The 21,316-nt window shown below is 41.8% G+C and overlaps 1 protein-coding gene across 2 annotated transcripts in view; it reads left to right on the top strand.

Moving 5' to 3' along the window:
• The window catches only part of LOC113580665 (peroxidasin), a 39,903-nt gene that overhangs the window by 4,935 nt on the left and 13,652 nt on the right, over positions 1 to 21,316 (top strand). For both annotated transcript variants that reach the window (XR_004776802.1, XM_027015356.2), the window contains exons 2-12: positions 9,366 to 9,437; positions 10,318 to 10,389; positions 13,193 to 13,264; positions 14,480 to 14,551; positions 16,165 to 16,236; positions 16,831 to 17,000; positions 18,737 to 18,854; positions 18,986 to 19,155; positions 19,583 to 19,855; positions 20,296 to 20,412; positions 20,624 to 20,782. Coding sequence is in view for 1 of the 2 variants with exons in the window: in XM_027015356.2 (XP_026871157.2) it covers positions 9,366 to 9,437; positions 10,318 to 10,389; positions 13,193 to 13,264; positions 14,480 to 14,551; positions 16,165 to 16,236; positions 16,831 to 17,000; positions 18,737 to 18,854; positions 18,986 to 19,155; positions 19,583 to 19,855; positions 20,296 to 20,412; positions 20,624 to 20,782 (1,367 nt within the window). In the remaining variant the exon portion in view is untranslated. The remainder of the gene's footprint in view (positions 1 to 9,365; positions 9,438 to 10,317; positions 10,390 to 13,192; positions 13,265 to 14,479; positions 14,552 to 16,164; positions 16,237 to 16,830; positions 17,001 to 18,736; positions 18,855 to 18,985; positions 19,156 to 19,582; positions 19,856 to 20,295; positions 20,413 to 20,623; positions 20,783 to 21,316) is intronic.

Here is a 21,316-nt window from a genome sequence, read left to right as displayed (position 1 = left end):
TGTAGTCTGCCTGGCCAAACTGATATCTATAGAGTGACCATACTGTCATTATTCTGCCAGTTTCATTCTGATAGGCTCTCCACATTCATACCCTGTCTGTGCATCATTTTGTACTGGTCCAGCATGAAACATTTTTCTTGTTCTAGCTCAGTTCAGACTTAGAGAACAGTCTTGTAAGTAAGAGAGACATCATTGCTTGTTTGCCGACAGGCTACAGGAAAAGCCTTATATGTACTGCCAACTCTTGTCAGCAATTAGCAGGGTTTCCAATTCATTCAGTTTCCCATGCATCCAGTTAATCCAGTCTAGTTTCCAATTCATCCAGCTCATTCCATTTCCAATTTCCAATTCATCCAATTGTTTGACCCTTCTATCAATTATGGAAATACCTCACAGACAAAGACATAGCTAAGGAAATGCCATTACACAGAGAAAATTAAGAAACTGACACTGACATTGCATCTGGAAAATTTAATATAGTATTCAGAACTCCTGAATTGCTTGTGGGCACTAAAAAGTAGAGAGAGGTCCTACAGACCGATATTTACTGTGAATGCCTTTCCAGCTGTTTAGTTGGCATTACAAGTACAGCATTTCCGCATCTGACTGAGCCATCAAATGCTTCCGTTTTCCCAAGGTCCTCTTTATGACATGACTCAATTTTTAAGATTTCCTCCTTCTATATGTCATGTTAAATAGCAAATTTGCACAAGACTCTCACTAGAAAGTGTGGCAGCACAAGACTAGGCAGAGTTAGATCAGTAAAGGACTGGAAGTGCTTATGCAACACAGCTGTAGGATGGCTGCCAAGGAGCTACCATGTTAAGGCCTATTCATTTGTGACCACATTTTTGACCTCTGCCTTAACACAACCCCCCATTTGAAATAGCCTTGATTTTGGTCAGGTGCCACCTGACTCCTGTTAACACCTCCTTTTACTTAAGTCAGTCTGGGCCCTAGCTTGGATTCTTCTTGCTGAAAACGTTGATCTTGTACAAGTGAGGCAGTGAGGAAGAGTGAGTCTATGGAATTCACTGTTGTCATTGTTTGTCAGGCACTTCTTCTCCATGCTATTGTGGAATACAAAGCCCAAAAAATCCCTAAAGCCTTGTTCATTCGTCCAGGCACGCTGGGAGGCGGAGAGGCACTGACAGGAAGCCTCCCAGCTGCTGTCCCGCTGTGGCAGTGCTATGGAGAGACTTTGTTACCCTGCTCACAGCATTGCTGCAGACTGGAATATAAATCCACATGTAGCCTGGGACCTTGTAATCAATGTCTGTGTAGCCAGAAACAGTTCACCAATTATTTCTTTTTCATCTCATAGCTTGAGCATACTAAATCACTTCACCATAAATGGAATGGTTTACTACATGACATGTTTTCATTCATTATTACCTCACTCTGTTACAGGAACTTGCATGTTCATTGAGTTGGAGAGTTATTTTCCAAAGCGTGGATAAGGGTCTTTTTCTGTGTTTGCTTAAGTTTGCGTACTTTATGTTTGTGCATGTGTAACTAGGGCTGCAGAAATATTTTATTTTAGTAATCAAGTATTCTATCAATTACTCCATCAGTTATTCGGATAAGAAATGCTCTTGTTTTATTAAAGAGCAATAGTAAATATATAAAAGAGACTTTAAGATCTGTTAAAATGAACTAATTGGTCTCTATTATAGAAAAATTAAGATTTTTATTGCTTAAATTACATACAGGCAAATTGCATATTTAAGTACCATATTACACTGGGTTTTAAATAAAACCTTTTTTGAAATGCTAAAACAAATAAGTACATTTAAAAATAATTTAAATGATTTTTTAAAAGATATCCATGATACATTTCACGTGACCTTTTTATTTTTCACATGATTTTCAAGATATGTGCAGAACATCCATTTGTGAAAGGAAGAGTCATTAAACATTATTTTGATGAAGCTGGTGTAGCGATTCTACGTGCTTGTTGATATGAATGGCAAACACAAAATAGATTGCTTTACATGCTTAAAAAATCCATACCAGGTAAAACTAAGTAATTTGCTATTTGCGACTTACCCTAAACTTTACAGTACACTCAGTGGGCCTCAACATTTGTTTGAAAGCAGAACATTTTTGAAAACAGTAGCTAGATTTCTCAGAACACTGAGCAATTTATTACTTCCCTGGTGTACAAAAATGATTCCCTAACAGGATATTTGTTTATTCATTCATTTGTTCAATATACAATTATATGTAACTTAACTTACCCCAATCCCCAGTAAACATGACGACAAATCGCTCTAATACAATTCGACAATCTCACAAAGATAACAAAATACTTTACCAGCTAACTGTCTGGAAAATAGCAGACCTAGAATAGAACCTTTTCAATCTTACTGTTATGAAGATACTGGATTCTGGGAACTTATTCATAACCTCTCCAATGCTTGTTAATGAATAAAAAGATTCGCAAAAATACTTCAAAAAAGTCAATTTTGGCTTCCTCATATTACACTCCCACCCTTCTATGGTAGAAGTAATACAATATCACCTCGCTTTAATGATGTTTTGGTATGACCCCACATTTTTGTTGTTAGCGAGCCTAGTATCTGTATTCTCTATTCATCTTGATGGATGCTTTGCACATATTTCGTGCAAAGCATGATGGGGTGTAAGAATATTGTGGCTAGAGTTGTATGAATTAAAAGAAACTTTGATGCAAAATTTTGCATCAACGATTTTTAGTAATCAAGTTTCTCGAGTTTCTCAAGGAGTCATTTCAGACCTAGATGTGACCTTTGCCCACTAGTTCAACATCAAGTCACTTGAAGAAAGATTCCAGGGCAATTTGAGAGGGTGTTCCTGTTGTATGTGGGAGGCAGCTTTGTTCTTGTTTAACTTGACATCATCAATCTATGGTTCCCATGATAATTCTTTGGCCAGCACAGATTTGGCCTAAAGCCCAAATGTTCCTTTTTACCACTCTATGTGTTCCACATATGGCAAACAAATGCTCACTGGTGCTGCTTATATTTGCAACAATCATTAGGGTCCTCAGTCTTCAGTTACAAAAATTGGTCCTCAATTCACTGACAATGCAAAAATGATATACAGTGTGTAAAAAATTAATCACCTTCTTTTGAGGCCTTCATTCTCAATGCAGATGGAGTCGTAATATTAAAGTAATTCTTACCAATTAAAATAAACAGTTATAACACTTAGCAGGCCAGTTTAGGTCCAGCCAGTTTGTTTCTTTGCCACGCGTGTCTCAAGCTAGCCTCATCTGTCATCGCTGTATAGACTTGAAGGCTTATCCTCCTCTAAGCACTTTGTGGTCACTTGGATGGTGGAATTTCCCCCATGGAATCCCTTGGCAGGCAGCAGAACTACAAGAACCAGGGCTGCTGCATCCTGTTTCCAGCTGTTGTCATGGATTCTCTTTAGGTCACGTCACTTTGTCATTCCCAAGCAGCATATCACTTTGGCTGTGGAGACATGGATATGCCTTGACCTCAGGAAACATGCTCATGCACAAAAGAGCGCTGTTAAATAAATTAAGATTTTACACAGACTCCAAGTCCAAGTCAGTTGCAAGAGAGATGTTAGCCTTGTGTTTGATAAATATGATGACTTGCTGACTTGGTAGAATTGCAGTCTCTTTCACATGTTTTTGTTGCTGTTGTTTGTTTGTTTATGTTTTGTTTTGTTATTTTGATGATACGATTAACTGGTTACACATTTTCTGCAATAGTTTTAAAACTAGCATAAAAAACTTCGTTCCTAAACTTCGGTTCTTTAGGGGTGTAGTTTTGAGGACTTCTGTTACACAACTCTCCCGTTAAGTGAAAGTGACTCCTTCATGTGCAGCAAATAAAACATATAGTGTAACTGTAGATACAAAGAAAAAATTCTGGTTTCTTGTGGCTTAGCTTTAAATCAACCAGTTTGGCTTATGATTGAACAAGAATGTTATGATTATTATGTGCTTTTGATTTTCCCCAATGTCAGTCTGGCACCTAGTTGATGAGCTCGAGCCCTTTGAGATCTTAAGCACATGATGCAAGAAGCAAAGCTCTGTAAACAGAGCTGGCCTGTGAAGCAATGTCTCACTGCCTCTCCAAATCTAATCTCCCAGTGGCCCTCCCTGGCCTTCTCTCTCCTGCCTCTCTGGCCTCTTTGTCTAAAATTCACCTACATTTGTTGACTTGCTGAGTTCACACTGGTGATTGCGGAGGTGTAGTTCTTCCTCCACTTGTTGTGTCTTTCCATATACATGGGAAGCACCAGGTTGCTGGTCTTTGTCATTTGATAAACTGTATGGGTAGGATTTGAACATGTTTTGGTAATCGAGTCGTTTGAATGCTTCAGCTTGCCCCAGAGGCTTGGGAACAATTTCATGTGAGACAGAACCTTTCCATAAAGGTTCTCTTAGGAGAGATGAGTACAATTGTTCTGCTGTGTAATATATAATTATAGAATCTGCCAGTGTGTAGCACTTTATCCAAACATTAAGACTTTAAACCTGCACCACCACACTATTGCCATTTGGTCCCAGAATCCTTTGAATTTTACAAATGTTTTTCCTTGTGGGATTTTGAAAGACTTCCAAAACAGTATTAGCCCTTCTAGCAGGGGCAGGGATTGGCAGCCATGCTGCAGGCATCTAGCGTCTGGAGTTGAGGCGTCTCCGTTGAAGCCCATTCAGCAGCAGTAGTACATGTCTACAAAATGCATTACTTCAATCAGCAACAGTATCTAATTCAGAGCAATTCATTTGAAACTATTCAGTAAACTGCATATAGTGAGTTTCTAGTAGTTTTCTTCCCTGCACTGCTTTACGTTCCCCATCTGTACCCATTTTCAGAAACAATGCAAACATTGTAATATTTGGTTAACAAAGAACTGATAGGATATAAAAGTGGTATTTAAACTCGTATGTAAGGCCCCAAATGCACTGGATAATTGGATGAATTGTTAAGAAATTGCACCGAAATCCAGAAGTGTAACAGTGCCCCTCCTTACCCCCCCCCCCCCCCCCCCCCAAAAGCATGACACACTGAGGCACACAAAAACAAAGCACAAAACCAAAAACAAGCCAAAAAACAGGACTCGGACAAGATAGGAACAGAATGGGCACAAGGAGCAGAAATAGGAGTAGACTCGTGGGTATAAACAGGACATAGGTAGACAAATGAACCGAAGAGGCAGAAGACACAGAAATCGTATACTCAACAGGAGCAGACAAACACAAGAACCAGGAACGGAAGCAGAAGCGGGAGCAGGAACAGAATACACAACAGAAACAGACCAAGGACGACAAAATGACCGGGAGGGAGGACGAGGAGACAACAAAAGACAACAAACAACGAGGGACGCTCAGAGGCACAAAAGGACAAGGAAAACAAAAACGCAACACAGACCAGGCTAGGGACAAAGGGATGAAGGAAAATAGACACGAGCACTGGAACGGACACACGGATGGGCACATGGACAGAAACAAAGACACAGGAATCAGAATGGGCACAGAAACAGGCACAGGGACAGACAGCACAATAGGGGCAACAGGTTCCTTCACGCAGGAACAGGCTGCATGGAGTCTTCCACGCTGGGAACCGGCTGGTTGGTGCCTCTCACACCAGGGACAGGAAGTGGCAGCATGGCGTCTTCCAGGCCAGTAACAGGAACAGGATATGTGGAGTCCTTCATGCCGGGAATAGGAACTGGCTGGGCGGAGTCCCTCGCACTGGGGACAGGAAGTGGCAGGGTAGCTTGCGGGACAGCCACTGGTACAGGTGAGAGGATCCTAGAGGAACATACAGATACAGAACCCTCTTTGCGGTTTCCAGAGTGCACATGGGCTATGGGGAGCTCATAGTTGCGCTTGAGCACACACTGAGTGCCATAAAATCTGAGCCTTCACGCCGCCTACTCAGTCTTGCGCTGCAGGTCGCTCCCCCCACAGCATTTTCAAGACAGGCAGATTCATGGCGCGCACCTGGGATCTCGTCGTCGTCATAATACACGGGATCTTGTTTTTTCCGGGAACGGCCAGATGCCCGTGTACCCGCAGCGCCAGGGGATTTGTTTTCTCTGGCTTGATGGTGCCAAGACCTGATAGACTCAGAATGTGTCGAAACAGCCGGAGTTTCATCCCAGTGGAACAACCTAATACCAGAGTATTGCTTTCTCGCTGCGTCCTTAGTAAGATGATCATTCTGTAACAGTGAGTGGTAAGGAGGCAGATGCATGTGCGGAGAAGAGCAAGATTTATTAGAAGCTAATCCAGAGTCAGCATCGTAGTCACAGTCCAGGATCAGTTTACCAACATGTAGAATGCGAGAATTCATGAAAAACAAACAAACAAAAGCACACAAAGACAAACAAGGGATGCAGGCTATAACAAAGGGCTAGGAATCGCACAAACAGCAGCTAGATTTACATATGGCTAGAATTAACACAGCTAGAAAACACAAAGGCATGGATTAACACAAACACGACAGAGGCATGGAATCACACAGAGGCTTCAATTCACAAATAGCGGCTAGACTTTCAATGAACAGCTACAAGACTTAACTAACACAGGGCTTAAATACATGATCTAAGGAACACTAAAAAAGACACAAGTGCAAATCATAAGGGGCAGATAAAACAAAACTAAGGAACAGAACCACAACAAAGAAGTAAAGCAAAAAAAGACACAAGACAGGGTAACCATGGAGACAGGAACGCTAGGAGGGTGGCCAATGATGACAAAAAGCAGATTTAGAGACACATATTTTTCATTGTAATAATGACATAATACACTGGGTTTTTTTGTTTGTTTTGTTTTACCCAGATATTTCTATTAGTCATGTGCCAATTTATTAAATACTGATGAAGCCTTACATTGTATGTGTTGAAAGTTGTCTGTGCAGACTGCTGGATTCCTGTTTGAATTCAGATTCCTGGGTATTGGTGTGTTACTGCTAGATCATATTGCTACAAGAAAATCTGAACTTTGCTTCTAGCATCCATTTATGTTCCATTAACCTGGTGTTTAGTAACATAAGCAAAGAGAGGACACCAAGAAATGAACTAAGGTGACCTGTATAGGTCAAGGCTTGTAGACAGCTCGGAAGCTAGGTCACTGGAGGTGGTACAGAGCTATGTTCATCCTAATGATACCTTTAATTGTAGGTTATATTTATAAGATGGCAGTTTGCCCATCCTCAGAGTTTGACATTTCTAACCTGGAGAGAAAAAGGTAAGAGAATAGGTGGGGCATTTGGTCATATTTCCAAAGTGTTTTGTGTGATTTATGCAACTAGTCATTTCAAATGTCTCAGGAGTGCCAACAAAGCCCATTTTCACCCCATTACACGTCATTATATGGGAGGCTTTCACTCCATTATTCATGGTGTAAACAAAGCTTAAGGTTATTAAATACTTGTATTTAGAGCTCTATGAAATAAAAGGAAACAGCCAATCCAATAACTGGTTCACCACTTTGTAATTCTAAAATCATAAAACATTAAATATTGTTTATTATGTTGTGTAAGCTAATGAAAATATTTACTGTAGTGACAATAAGGGGCTACACAGAGCACTTCTGATTTATTTCTCACAAGGTAACATGAGAGTAACAACTTTAATTAGCAGTGTTTTCTTTATTTATTCTGTTTTTTTAAAGTTTTGCCATCACTCTTGCTTTGCTTTGTGAATTGTGTAAATTGAGTGTATTGTACCTTAAATTGTAGGCCTGGTTTCCTATTCAGAGAAGCCACTACAAGGTCAACTGTAGACTTTCCTGAATAAGCTAGTATTGTACTTTGATTTCACACAATATTACAATTTTGATTTCAAGTCAAGAGACTTTTACAATCAAATTATGTTGTGCAGTTATATAGTACAATTATCTTCTCCCAAAAATATACACATAACATTCCTATAAAATGTTTTAATATGTGCAGGTATTGGGCTGGAAAGTGGAATAAAACTATTGTACATTCTTATCAGATGGATTTCATAAAGATTTTGCATGTTCTGTTTCAATGCATGCTAGATGTCTCATTTACTTATACCAAATTGTGGGAATAGTTTGGGTCAACTAAGGCAGCATTGTTAGCCAAAGTGACTCAGCAGTAAATGATTAGTCATGTGACATGGGTTGGGCTAGGGATGTATATGACCACCAGGGAAAAAAACATATGAAATAGGTCCAGTGTGTTCAGTTGCCATCCTGATTTGTTAAGCTCATATCGAAGGCTGTTGACAGCAAGTTGTGCTGAGGCAAGTCCATGCAGTCTTGTTCTGGAGCTGAATAGTTGCCATGTGTAGTGCATCAGATCTTGGCTGAAGGCCTCGCCCGGAGCAGTATGGAGGAGCTCGTGGAATCCAGCCAGCCCCGTCTGAGCATGCCCCAGCACACACAGTTCTCCTGCTGTTCCCAGCATCTGCCAGCAGGCCAGCAGGGCCACCTCGAAAGCAGAGTGGGACAAGCAGGCACTTTTTGTTCTTTGTGCTTTCCTTTTTTCCCCCTGACTTTGTCAAGTTGTGGTGCCACTAGGAAAGAATGTCTTGTAGTTCTAATATTAGGCCGAAGGTTTTTACATGTACGCCTGTGCCTTCTGGTAGTCTGAGGGAGAGGCTATCATCACTCTTTTTCTCAGCCCTCTTTCTAATGTTAGGCCACAGGAAGAACAGCAGGAGCTTCTTCACTCCTTTAGTGCCAAGTAGATAAAGGCATTGCTCTTGCCATACGAAAGCTTCTGTAAACATGGGCGGATGCAGGTTGGGCAAAGATCCAGCAGTCCAGTGACCTGTCCTACCCATCTGGTTGCATGCTGCTCATTCCTGCTGACTAGCTGTGAACCAGCAGAGGATGGGCTTAGTGTTGTACATCAGGCATATGTGCGGTGGAGACTCACACACCTTCAGCCCAGTCTTTGTTGTGACTGCAGATTGTTTGGGTTCTGTGAATGCTCTTCTCATTTCCATGATATTTTGACTACATTTGTAAACATAAATGCCAGAAAGGTTTGATGCTGAATTTCTAACTAACGAAACAGACACCTTTCCCAGAAAGATGGTCATCAGATTATTGACACAATCGGCTTGTAGACTTCCCAGGGTTAGTGGGTTTAACTGTGGGTTTACTAACATATCATGTAAATGTGCATTTTGTTTGCACTAGTACTACAGGAAGATTAGCTATCGCACTTCATTAACACTAAAAACTGGTTTGCAGCAATAACTGACTGGAGCTTTAAATAAAACCAGTTTGAATATATAATAAAGTACCCATGGTTTAGATATTTAATACTTCATTAAATAGGAATTGTCCCCCAAATGTTAGTATTACCTGAAATTCATCATTGCTGAATGTATTTATTTTTGTTTATTTGTTTCTACAGAGACCTAAGGTTTAACAAAGTTAGGGACTTGCAGCCCGGCTCTTTCAAACGACTGAAGAACCTTAACACACTGTGAGTACCTCTCTGGCCGATTAGACTCCCTCTTTTTTGATTGGAAACATTGAGGCATCATTACAGTTTCACAGGTTGACCTGTACCCTGTGCTCCTCCCCACTCACACAGTTCCAGCCCACACGTGCATGTCGCTTCATAATTGGTGCAGCACTTGTTTTTTCTTTTGGCTCTTTAAGACATTTATTAATCACAAAGCACAAAAACATCAATACAGGTATTTCAGTAAAGGTTTTGCATAAAAGGTCAGACCCTGTTTTGATTGCAGTGTGTGTATGTGTATCCTACTTCATTTCTTCTGCGTAACACTTTAAGGAGTGAAATGTCAAATATTGCAGTGGCTCACACAAATATTTGATTTGCAGTGCAATTTGTTGAGTCATTTGGTATTTTCTATGTGATATAGAAACCACATAGTAAAGAGAACACAGAGAGTGTGCAAAGCTGTCATCAAAGTAAAGGGTGGCTACTTGTATAACAATGTTTATCACAGCATAAGCACGTTATTTCATTGTTTTGATACATTCACTGTTGCTTTTCTAAAATGTAGAAAATAGTAAGACAAAAAAATTAACAAGGAGTAGTTGTGTCCAAACATTTGACTGGTAGTGTCAAACCTTGTCAATCTTATAAAAGCGAACATTCACTGTTGTTTGTGAGATTTTGAGGTGACGATCTCCCAAACATTGCTGATTTGTAGAAATAAAAAAGTAGAGCTCCAGTTACTATTTGCTGTGCTCAAGAAGAGCTATTTGACAGAAGTCATGATGTGTCATGCAACTGTATAATCATGTGTTTAGATTGCTTAAGATGCTGTTTTTCTTTTGTTGTTTGTTTGTTTATTTGCATGTTTGTTTGTTATTTTTTCCTTCACTTGCAGCCTTTTAAACAATAACCACATCAGAAGAATACCAAGAGGAACCTTTGAAGACCTGGTAAACCTGAAATATCTGTGAGTTTGCTTCCACACTCATTCTCACCAAATCCCAAGTGTCTGATGTTTGGACAGAAGCTGTGCTGTGCCTTTCTTGTCCCACGTGGCTGTTTCACATCAGAAGAGAGTGAAGTGCAGTTTGAGTGGAATTCTCTATTAATTGTGTTCTCTCACTGTAGCCATTATCAAAAATCTAAATTCTATCAGACATTCTTTCTATGTTTAAAATCTTATTCAACCATTCACCATTGTTTTCAGGATGAAAATCTTAGACGTATTATGACATTAATTGGCTGAGCTATGAATGAGTCTATCTTAAAGCTGTCACCTGAAGGCATGGGAGGGAAAAGAAGCAGATGGAATAACAAGCCCCCACACAGTTCATGCCTTTGTTAGTCAAAGATACATTAAGTGACCGCAGGCCTCAGCTGTGCTGTCTGTGTTTACGTTTACATAAAGTGAGTTTGTCTAAAACATCTGCTTAGTCCACCCTGGCTTCTTTATCACTGGCTTCACCCCATGTAACCCCTTCCAGCATCATTTAGATGTTCTGAAGCCAGCGCCAGTTCACTAATCTGTGAATGTGCAGTTTTTAAGTATTTAGACATCCATTATGTTGTTTTATATATACCTTTTGCAAAAAAAAAAAAAAAAAAAAAAAAACATTTAAAAACAAGTCTTTTGGTTTGGTTTTGTGTACTTTTACTCATAATATTTCCTGTCAGCATCAGAGTGTCCCTAAAGACTAGATTCATGAAGATAAAAATTTAGAATCTGGAGTGTTCAGAGACAGTGGTTCTTTAAATTGTACCAAAACCTACCAGGACCAAAAACAGTATTATCGTATCATCAAGGTGACGCAATATAAGCTTCTGAAAATAGCCAAGGAGCTCAGCTAGCACAGACAGAGTGATGATCTCTCAGATTAAAGAATGTGAACATTTCACCTAGGTGTCATTCCCAGGACAGTCCTAAGAGTGACTTGGTGGGTTCTCTGTCTGCCTGGAAGGGTCCTGTAATTGTAGTGGTGATTAAACCTGTTACGACTGAGTTTCATTAAGCATGCAACTTTTAAAGTAAAGCATGACAATTTCCTCTTGGGTCACTCCTGTGTCATGTGCATTTTGACCAGTACATGTAGTAGATGTTCCAGAAGGTATATTACTTTTAAAAATAAAGAAATGTTACCAGCGACTAGAAAATCTAAAGCCAGCTCCATCATTTCAAGGGTGCTTGTAGCTCACCCTCGAAGTCATCTAGTATGACAAAAAAGTTGTCCCCATCTCCACTACCATTTGCTACATTCAGCTCATCCAGTTCAAAGCAGCCATTAGATTCCACTTTACATTGTTTAGAATATTTCTCATCATCTTGTCTGTATGCCAGTACCGAGCTTCAGCTGTGTGGACCAGCGTTCCCACAAGGCCATGGTTGCTGCTGGGCAGGGTGAAATACACGCCTCCTCAGCTGGCTGTATCTGAGGCCTTTGGACCTGCAGTGGTATACTCTGGAACTAAGCAGAGAAGAATTTGTCTGATACTCACCCAAAGTGCAGGGTTGGTGCCATTATGGCATGCCTGTCAATCAAGGAACCTGGAAATCAAGACTGTTTTTTTTGGGGGGGGGGGGGGGGGGTTGCATGGTATTGGCCTGTATTAAACTTTACAGTTTTCTTCCATTTCTAATTTCTGACATATTGTTTTTCATGGATATAGTTTCCAACCGATGTGTTTAAATTTGAAAGTTTCATTGTTGTTGTTTCCTTTTTATTGACTATCATATTAACACATGCTGCAAATTAATTGTTTCATGGGTCCAATTCTTTTAAAGTGTGTTGACAGTCAGATACCTTAAGAGTTCCTGAATTGTGTAGTTGTGGGTATAATATGTGGATAATTAAGCGATCCATGGTCTCAGACCTGCTCTGCGTAATTTTTTGAGAGCATTTTGACCACTGTGACAAAAGCTCAAAACTTCAAGACAGTTCACAAGTATTACAGCCTATATTTATGCGGTTATCTGTGGGAAATAGTCATCCAAGTTGCCATGGCATTTAGATTCCTTGACCATATTCCCTGCAACCCCCCCCCCCCCCCAGTCACAACTCCTTGGAAGGAGTACGCATGGCGCTTACTTCATGTTTTCCACAGATCATCCTGGCATTCCCCACACTGAGCTGTTAGGTGGGGCGCATTCATGTGCGTGCAGTCATGCACTTTTTACACTGTACATTCCGATCTGACTGATAAAGCAAAACCTTCCAGTCCCAGACCCCACCTCTGACCTCCAGGTCCTGTCCAATCAGAGACAGGTGCTAGACACGAGATGTTTACTCTGGTTTCCACTGCAGTATCCTCTTGTGCTTGTTGATGACATGACAACATGTCATGTTCTCAATGCCTAGGTATTTATGAACTGAGACTGATACCTTAGAAATATATTATTAATATTTGCTGTGCAACTCAAGTACACAAATACTAAAAACAAAAACTGCAATGTATACTCTTGTTAGTCAAATGCTTTTACCAGCTGATAGGACTATGCCTAAATGCAATATACATATGTTTTATGTAATTTCTGACAAAATACATATTCTGAGCAGAAAATACAACACACTTCAATCATACTACATTTGCTTAATTTCTCAAGGTCTAATTTCTGGACTATCAGACATTGTGCAGCTTCTTAGTAGGTACAACTATAGCCATTTTTATTAATAATAAAAAAGTGCAGATTATTTTGAATTTTTTTTTTCAATTTGTTTTTGAAAACTAGATTGTGTGAAATAGTGTTTTAATGTACCTGGTTATTTCCTCTCCAGATATCTCTACAAGAATGAAATTCAGGCGATAGACCGACAGGCGTTTAAGGGGCTGGTCTCCCTGGAACAGCTGTAAGTGGTCTCTCCCTCCTTACTTTTCATGCCCTGATATCTCAACCTTAGGACATTTGACTCCTTCTTTCATAGAGATTATTGCTGCTAAAGGAGGTTCCATCACTTTCTAAATATAAGAGTTTACCTTTTCCCAGCCTGATGTGCACATATGTTCAGCATTGACAAGCAGCACAATCTGTGTTGGTTTAAGCAGATTGTATTTGTCTATTATTGGAACTTGGTAGATGATTGGCCCACATTTTATTTTTGTAAGTGATTTAATGCAGAATTCCAAGTAACTCCAAAGTTTCTCAAACTTTTTCTCATAAATGAATCGAACCAAAGAGAGATAACATGCTAATTGCCCAGCATTTACATAGTTTTTCAGTGTATTTAAAGACCACGATTATAATGTTATTGAAATTATTCATGAATATCCATGTGGACCAAGAGGGAGCTGCTTTTTTCTGTTTAATGGCCAAGAGTTGCCACAGGAAGACTGAAGCCCTGCTCTCATTTTCAGGACAGACTATGGTGAAGGCACACATGTTCTGTTGTGTTCAGGACAGAGTATGGTCAAGGCGCACGTGTCACCACATCTGAAACATGCAGCGCATACCTCTTTAGTCCATTGTAGGCTGAGTGTAGTTTGATAGATAATAGCAAAGCAGGCCACTTATAAAATGCGGTCAGTCTATTGAGGTTTTTTTTTTTCCGTTCCTTTTAGCTGAAAGTGGTGCAGCCACAAGCAGGGTATGTAGCATGAATTAACAATTACCACCAAAACCATTTATTAAACCAACTAATTTAACTTGCAGACTGACTTGGAATAAGCGATCTAGATAAAAAATCTGGCAAGCTCACACTTTTGACTTTTCATTTGATTTCTCCTGGTGATTTGACCCATTATGTATATATTGGGAAATTGCTGTCCCTCATGGGCATGTGCAACGGTTGTTTCACTAAGTGCACTTGACTGAACTCTACATGGTTGTCCTTAGTTAGCCCCCATGGGCCGACATGTCCTAAAGAGCGTCAAATCAGGATTAGGAGACTTAACTGCGCATGTTCTCATGTGGGGACAAGTGTTTTTCAGCATTTCAGAAATCTATGTTTTCTGTATGTCAGCACCTGATATAAAACACATGCTTAAAAAAATGTTTTAAAAATCAGTAGAAGTAGCCTAGCTCACATTTTGCAGAGCACTTATGCTGGCTGTGTTTTGTCTTGCAGATATCTCCATTTCAACAACATTGAAGTATTGGAGGCTGAGTCCTTCTCTCATTTGCCTAAGCTTGAGCGACTGTAAGTCCTTCCCGGATATGAACTCTCTGATGTTTCCCGTTCATTCACAATGGCTTTTTTTCAAAAAGCTAAAGAGCCTCAGAAATGAAGATCAAAACAACAATATGAGCTAACAGTATGAGCACAAGTGTGAGCTAAAACTATGTAGCCCATTCAAGAGAATAATGGCAATCGTGCTTGTTTGAAGGGTGGGGGTATATCCCAAAAAAGCTTGAAATGTCTCCATCATGACACTGAAGTCTTGTAATTTTTTTTATGGGACTGCACCCTTTTATTTGTTCTCTGATTCCTGGAACATCAGTGGCTCTTAAATAAGTCCCACGTGACTGCTCAGTTTCAAAAGCTGTGATTTTTTTATCCCGCATGTTCGTGATGATTAATTTGAGCCAGCCTCATGTGGTGCCATGGAGATGGCTGCAGCCCTGAAAGCAGCCAGTTGGCTCTGTGTCATTTTCTCAAAACTCTCCTTCTCTGCATCATGCCTTTGTGTCTTACATCTAAGGAATACATGGCAACCTTTGTACACCAGCTTCTAGTACACAAAAGATAGGCTGTCTGTGTCTCATGAATCACCTGCTATCTTCTGGACTCTGGATGAAAGCGCAACTGGAGCTTAAGCTTGGGATGTCCAAAATTATACATGAGTCAGAGCTGCTAACACTTTACAGCGAACAATGCAGATGTTAGGAAAGGAATCCTTTTTTCTCCTTGTTGCTCTTGGGCTCCAGACCAGGTGTATTCAGTTTGGTCTCTGATTTGAATTCCTTTTATTTTCTTATCCATTATCTCTTGTTTACGAGCAGTGTTGTGGAATCTGGAGCCCCTCAGGGAGCAGGATGGGGGAGTCACCTGGGTTAGCACAAAGGGAAGGCAGCCTCACAGACCACCAGCTGCAGGAAGCGCTTCTGAAAAATGCCTGAACAGAAAACTCAACATAGGGACTTTTGAGACAAGGGTTAGAATGGAACTGTTTTGGTGCAGTGGCTTAGCATGTGCAAAGGAGCCTGGCCAGCTGAAAAACAGGAAGTGGCTTGTCTCAACCAGGGCTTAATGGAAGATGGTGCTGTTGGACATCTGTGATGTCTAATAACTGCTGATAGATGATGTATAGGTTTCCAGAACAAGTTTGGTAAAGAGTCACAGGGTTTGCCACAGAGACTTTGGTAAAGAACCCATATTTTTTCCTGTGTAAAAAAAAGTGTCTTAGAGAACATGCTCTCCAGAGAGCATATGGTCATCCCAGCTGAGATCAGACCACTGTCCAACCTCAGAGGAAGTTCACTGACATCCACTAACACTGAGGTCCACTATGAATTGACATCCACTAGCTGATGTCCGATATAAATTGACCTCCACTGTGAATGTGAAAGATCTGCTGTTGTGAAAGAGATCTCATATTTCTGATGTAGAAGAGCTTCCAGAAATGTTAGTCACAAGAAATCAATTTTTTATACCTTAATGTTATTGTGTGAAAACATTCCCACACTCTGGGAAGAATGTGTCCACTGTATCAACTACCAGACAGAGAATAAACTTAAATTTGCACATAAGGCTGACTTTTGTTTTCTACAGCCCATTGTGTATTAATCTGATATAATGCCTTTCCTTTGCAGGTTTTTGCACAACAATAGAATAACACACCTGGTGCTGGGGACCTTCTTGCATCTGCAGTCCATGAAGAGACTGTGAGTGCTTAGAGCTGAAATTACCATTTGGCCGCAAATCCGACAAGCATGAGAGGAAGATCACACGGTGCTCAGGGCATTCTCTTAGATTACGTGCTAGGCTTGGGCATAAACTCACTGATTAAAAGTCGCAGAGAGACCAAGCCTTTATATCCCAAAGAAGTGGACATAATCTACCTATCTCATGTTGAGGCAAAGTCATTCTCATAAGTTTACAGTAAAGAATTGAAGTTATTAAGCAGAATTAACGGCTGTTAGAAGTATTTAGCACCAAAAGTTTAAGGATTTAATTCCAGGCTGTCCAGGACAAATTCACCTTATCTAGGGAAAATGTTTTACCTTTTTTTGATGGATTGTATTAGTGTTTTACTGATTTCCAGACGCAGTTTTTTTGTAATAAATCAGTTTTAATAGTAGCTCAGCAAAATTAAATCACTAAAACATGGACAAGTCCTGACTTGACCCGGTTACTGTTAACCTTGTTGACAGGAACATTAATGAAGTTTGTTTCCATGTGTTTCCATGCGTGTGTGTGCGTGCGTGTGTGCATGCGTGCGTGTGCCTGCGTGCACACACACGTGTGGCTCCGCGCAGACGTCTAGACTCCAACCCACTGAACTGTGACTGCGAGTTGCTGTGGCTGGCAGACCTACTGAAGCAGTATGCTGAGTCAGGCAATGCCCAGGCCGCTGCCACCTGTGAACACCCTCAGCGCCTGCAGGGCCGCTCAGTCGCCACGCTCACCGCCCAGGAGCTCAACTGTGGTAAGGCCCTTTACACATGTGCACACACCTGTCTGAGAAGAGCAATAGCACTCTTCCACAATATAGGATTAGGACTGTAGTGTATTAGTATTAGCACTGTTCTACAGTGTGTCCTTCTATTTGCAAGCAAATGACATATGCAAGCAAATGACAGAAACGTCTGGTGAAATGTCTCCAGTGACAGCTACTTCACCAAAAATTTGCTTCTGACAAATACAAATATGTGGACTGAAGAACTCCTTCATCACACGTGTTATTCAGAAGATCTTGAAGTGTTCTAGTTGTGTTGCAGTGCAACAGATGCTGTTGTGGTTTAGTGGGGGTTGGAGAAGCAAGTTTCCGGATGCACGGCTGGTGTGTTCGGCCTCCTACTCATCAGCTGCTCCTGAAGCAAGTAGTGGGAGAAATGCAACTCCCCGGGTCTCAGACATCTGTTAGGCAAATGAGGGTCAAGTCTACAGAGCCTTCTATGGACGCTGGGCTTTTCCACAGCAAAGCGGGCCAGACGTCGAGCTAAATCATATCAGGTAGCGATCAGCGCGCCAAGATATTTCCTGCACCAAGGAAGCAAAGTGAATACTTTTCTTATTTCTCTGACCAAAAGCTCTAAAGCTTTCATGCGACTTACAAGTAGTTAAACACACCTGAATCGTATTCAGAAACACCCAGTATGTATATGCTTTAAGGGAGCCACAAACCTTTGTAGCAGGCTTGCCTGTGCTTGTCTATGTAATCTGTCCCCTAATGTTTCCATGGTGGAATGTCTCCCACTGGCCTTCCCCCAAATACACACACAGGAACAAAACAGAGTGAGCTGCGGCAGCTGTGAGAACGCAGCGGGGCTCAGTGCAATACTGTCACCGCAGCTGCCAGCATGCGCGGCCGGTACTTGGAGCATGGCTGACAGAGACACCCATTCGTGCTGCTACAGGGCTCGGGGGCTGGGCTGAGTTGAGGTCCCATACTGCTGAAAGGAGGCACCTACCTTGTGATCCTGGAGCCCACATGTGTGGCATTTAAGGATGGCAGAAGTGGGATGGGTCAGTCAGATGGAATATTGAATGCATATGCATGTATGAGGGGGAGAATGAGAAAGAGATTACAAAATATGTCATTCTTGAACATTTTGTAAACCTGGGAATTGAATCACTCTCCCTCGCTCACTTCTCAGAATTTCCAGACAAGGAACTGGAAGGGGTTCAGTTAAATAACACATGTCATTTGGTGTTATAGATATTATTTGTAATAAGAAACCACCACAGCCCTCTATTTCCTTTGTAGACAGTCTAATATGAACAGAAGCCTTGGTCTTCTGAAGCAGATAATAAACAGTTGCAAGATAAACAGTTGTTTTGGCTTCTTTCAGACATGCTGTAATGAATGTGATGGCCTTAGAAGTGGGTAAAGATGAGAAAAACGCCAGCACTTGGAATACAGGGCCTGTCAGCATGTCCACAGTCATCATTTGTCTGGTGTTGTGCCGACACATTATGGTCCATTCTGCCAGAATGGGGATCCCTACAGCAGAGAGGGGAGTTCTGTCCCTCTGGTGCACACATCACCTACCAGCCAGCCTTCTACACAGCACACCCAGGCCACCTAAATGTTCCTTCTTTTCCCATATTTTTTCTCGGCACCACTCCTCTCCATATTCTTCACTCATGGTTCTGACCGGACACCCCCCCTCCCCCACCCCCCACCCCCCCCGGACAACCTGCACGCTCGGCTGCTTTTAGAGATGCCCCGGATTACGTCCGAGCCGCAGGATGTGGACGTGACCTCTGGGAACACGGTTTACTTCACATGCAGGGCGGAGGGCAACCCCAAGCCCCAGATCATTTGGCTGAGGAACAAGTGAGAGCAACTTTTCCTTCAACAAAAAAATAGTTTATTTTTTTAAATAAATAAAAAGGGGGGAGGGGCCAGGTAGGGCCATGTTCCCCCATTTCACTAGATGAAGGCACTCACACCTCCTGTTTTCCCAGCAATGCACTGAACATGCACGACGATGCGCGCCTGAATCTGCTGGAGGACGGCACCCTGATGATTCAGGACACAAGGGAGACTGACCAGGGCGTGTACCAGTGCATGGCCAAAAATGTCGCCGGCGAGGTGAAGACCGGACAGGTTACCTTGCGCTACTTCGGCACCCCATGTGAGACCTGCTCCCGATCACAGACCGCACCCCAGCTGCTAAGTGTTAAAACATGAAGTGGAGGGCTCTTTGATACACACACACACACACACACACACACTCTTTCTGTCTCTCTAACTTCGTCTCTTGCTCCTGATCTCTCTTTCTCGCTCTCTCTCTTTCTTACTGTCACTCTTAACTTCATCTCTCTAACTCTTGCTCTCTCTTGCTCTCTGGACACCCCTAAATCCACACCCGTCTTATAGAGATCGTAATCTAAACTTGTTCTTCAAATATTTGAAGATTCCATGGAGTAACTGCAGTGTACTGCAATGCAGAGTGTGTGTCTGAAAGAGCGGCACTGTTCAAAAGTTCAGTTTTCAGTGTTCAGCTGCAGTTCGAACCTCAGTGGCAGAATCAACAGAGGTGCCATTCATCTCCTGTGCAGCTCGTCCCAGCTTCATCATCCAGCCTCAGAACACGGAGGTGCTGGTGGGCGAGAGCGTGACCCTGGAGTGCAGTGCGGTAGGCCAGCCTCAGCCCCGCATCACCTGGACCAGGGGTGAGCGAGGGGCCCTGCCCACCGACGCCCGCATCACAATCACACCCTTAGGCGGTCTCTACATCCAGCACGTCCAACAGGGTGACGCCGGCCAGTACACCTGCTTTGCCAGCAACAACGTGGACACTATTCACGCAACCGCCTACATCATAGTGCAGGGTAAGAGCTTCACAGGCTCCTTGAAACAGAGCCCCTGTTTAAAAAGAACAAAAACAAGCAAGCTTTTTTGCTTAATTAATGAATTTTATTTGTTTGTTTGGGTTTTTTTTTCTTTCTTTCTTTGTTTTTTTCACAGAAATAATATTCTGTTTGGAAGCTGGTTTTCAATGCAATTTGCATTCATTTCATCAAGAAAGGATAGTATTGGTGTTAGTAGTATGTAGTAATTAACAAAGATTTTTTGTAATATGTTATTTTTGTTAAAGTTTCTCTGAAGTGCTGTGCATCAGTGGGAACATATATGCCAGCAAGATAAAAGAAACAAAAAGAGAACAGCCAAGGTTCACTTCTGTTTACTCTCTCACTTCTAAAACTAATGCTGCCTTAGTCTAACTCTGAATCAATGGCACCTGTATGTGTGCATTTGCCCCCACCCCCAGCTGTTCCTCAGTTCACAGTGACCCCTCAGGACCAGGATGTTCTGGATGGCCATACCGTGGATTTCCCGTGTGAGGCCACAGGCTACCCCCAGCCTGTCATAGCCTGGACGCGCGGAGGTGAGATCGCTTAGCTGGCCTCTTTCACACTTTAAAAGGAGTCTTCTCTTAAGCAGTTAGGGATACTTAATACTAAACTGAAAGATGCATATTTGATTTTAATATTGTCTTTAAGCTTAAAGATGGCGGTTCCCCAGACTTCCCACTCATAGACAGCGAGCACGGCTCTTTGAGGCCAACCTGACCCAAAGCCTTTCTCCCTCCCTCGTAGGCAGCCCTCTGCCAGCCGACAGACGCCACACTGTCCTGTCCTCTGGCACCCTGCGCATTTCCCACGTGGCCCCTCACGACCAGGGCCAGTACGAGTGCCAGGCTGTCAGTCCTGTGGGCTCAGTGAGAGCTGCCGTGCAGCTCAACATCCAGCAGAGAGGTAGGATTCCACCTTAAATCCAGCAGGGCTTGATCAGTTCACTTGGTCGGAAGCTTCGCTATACTTACTAATATTTACATGAACAAAAGCAAACACCATGGGTTATGGTCTTCCAGCTGTGTTTCAAAAACAGGGAATCCTGTTTTTAACAGTTCTGAAAACCAGATGGTGGGTACACTCACCAGCAATAGTTTTATATGAAAACAGACAAAGGTTAGTTAGTAGAAATTATCTTCCTTTCCTCAGAGAAATCCCATCCAGCTTCAGAAGCTGTATTTTATACTCTTTTCCATATCCTAATACTTACGTTCCTATTTTTTTAAGACCAAGTATATTAACTGAATAGAGAAATGCAGGAGTCATCCGTGCTAATGTGCCTTTTAGGCTTCAGAAACAAGAAGAGCACTTGAGGTCTAATTCTTAGATCTTTTTTGCCAAGACTGTGTTGAGATGTGTCAGTCACACCCTCTTCTTTCTATCCAGTCATCATCACTCATGCAGATTCATAGATTAAAGTTCCATAGTTTCACATCC

Source organism: Electrophorus electricus, chromosome 13 (genome assembly GCF_013358815.1).
Source record: "Electrophorus electricus isolate fEleEle1 chromosome 13, fEleEle1.pri, whole genome shotgun sequence".
Lineage (NCBI taxonomy): Eukaryota > Metazoa > Chordata > Actinopteri > Gymnotiformes > Gymnotidae > Electrophorus > Electrophorus electricus.
Note: the sequence above shows the minus strand (reverse complement) of the source record. Positions and strands in the feature narration are given on the sequence as shown.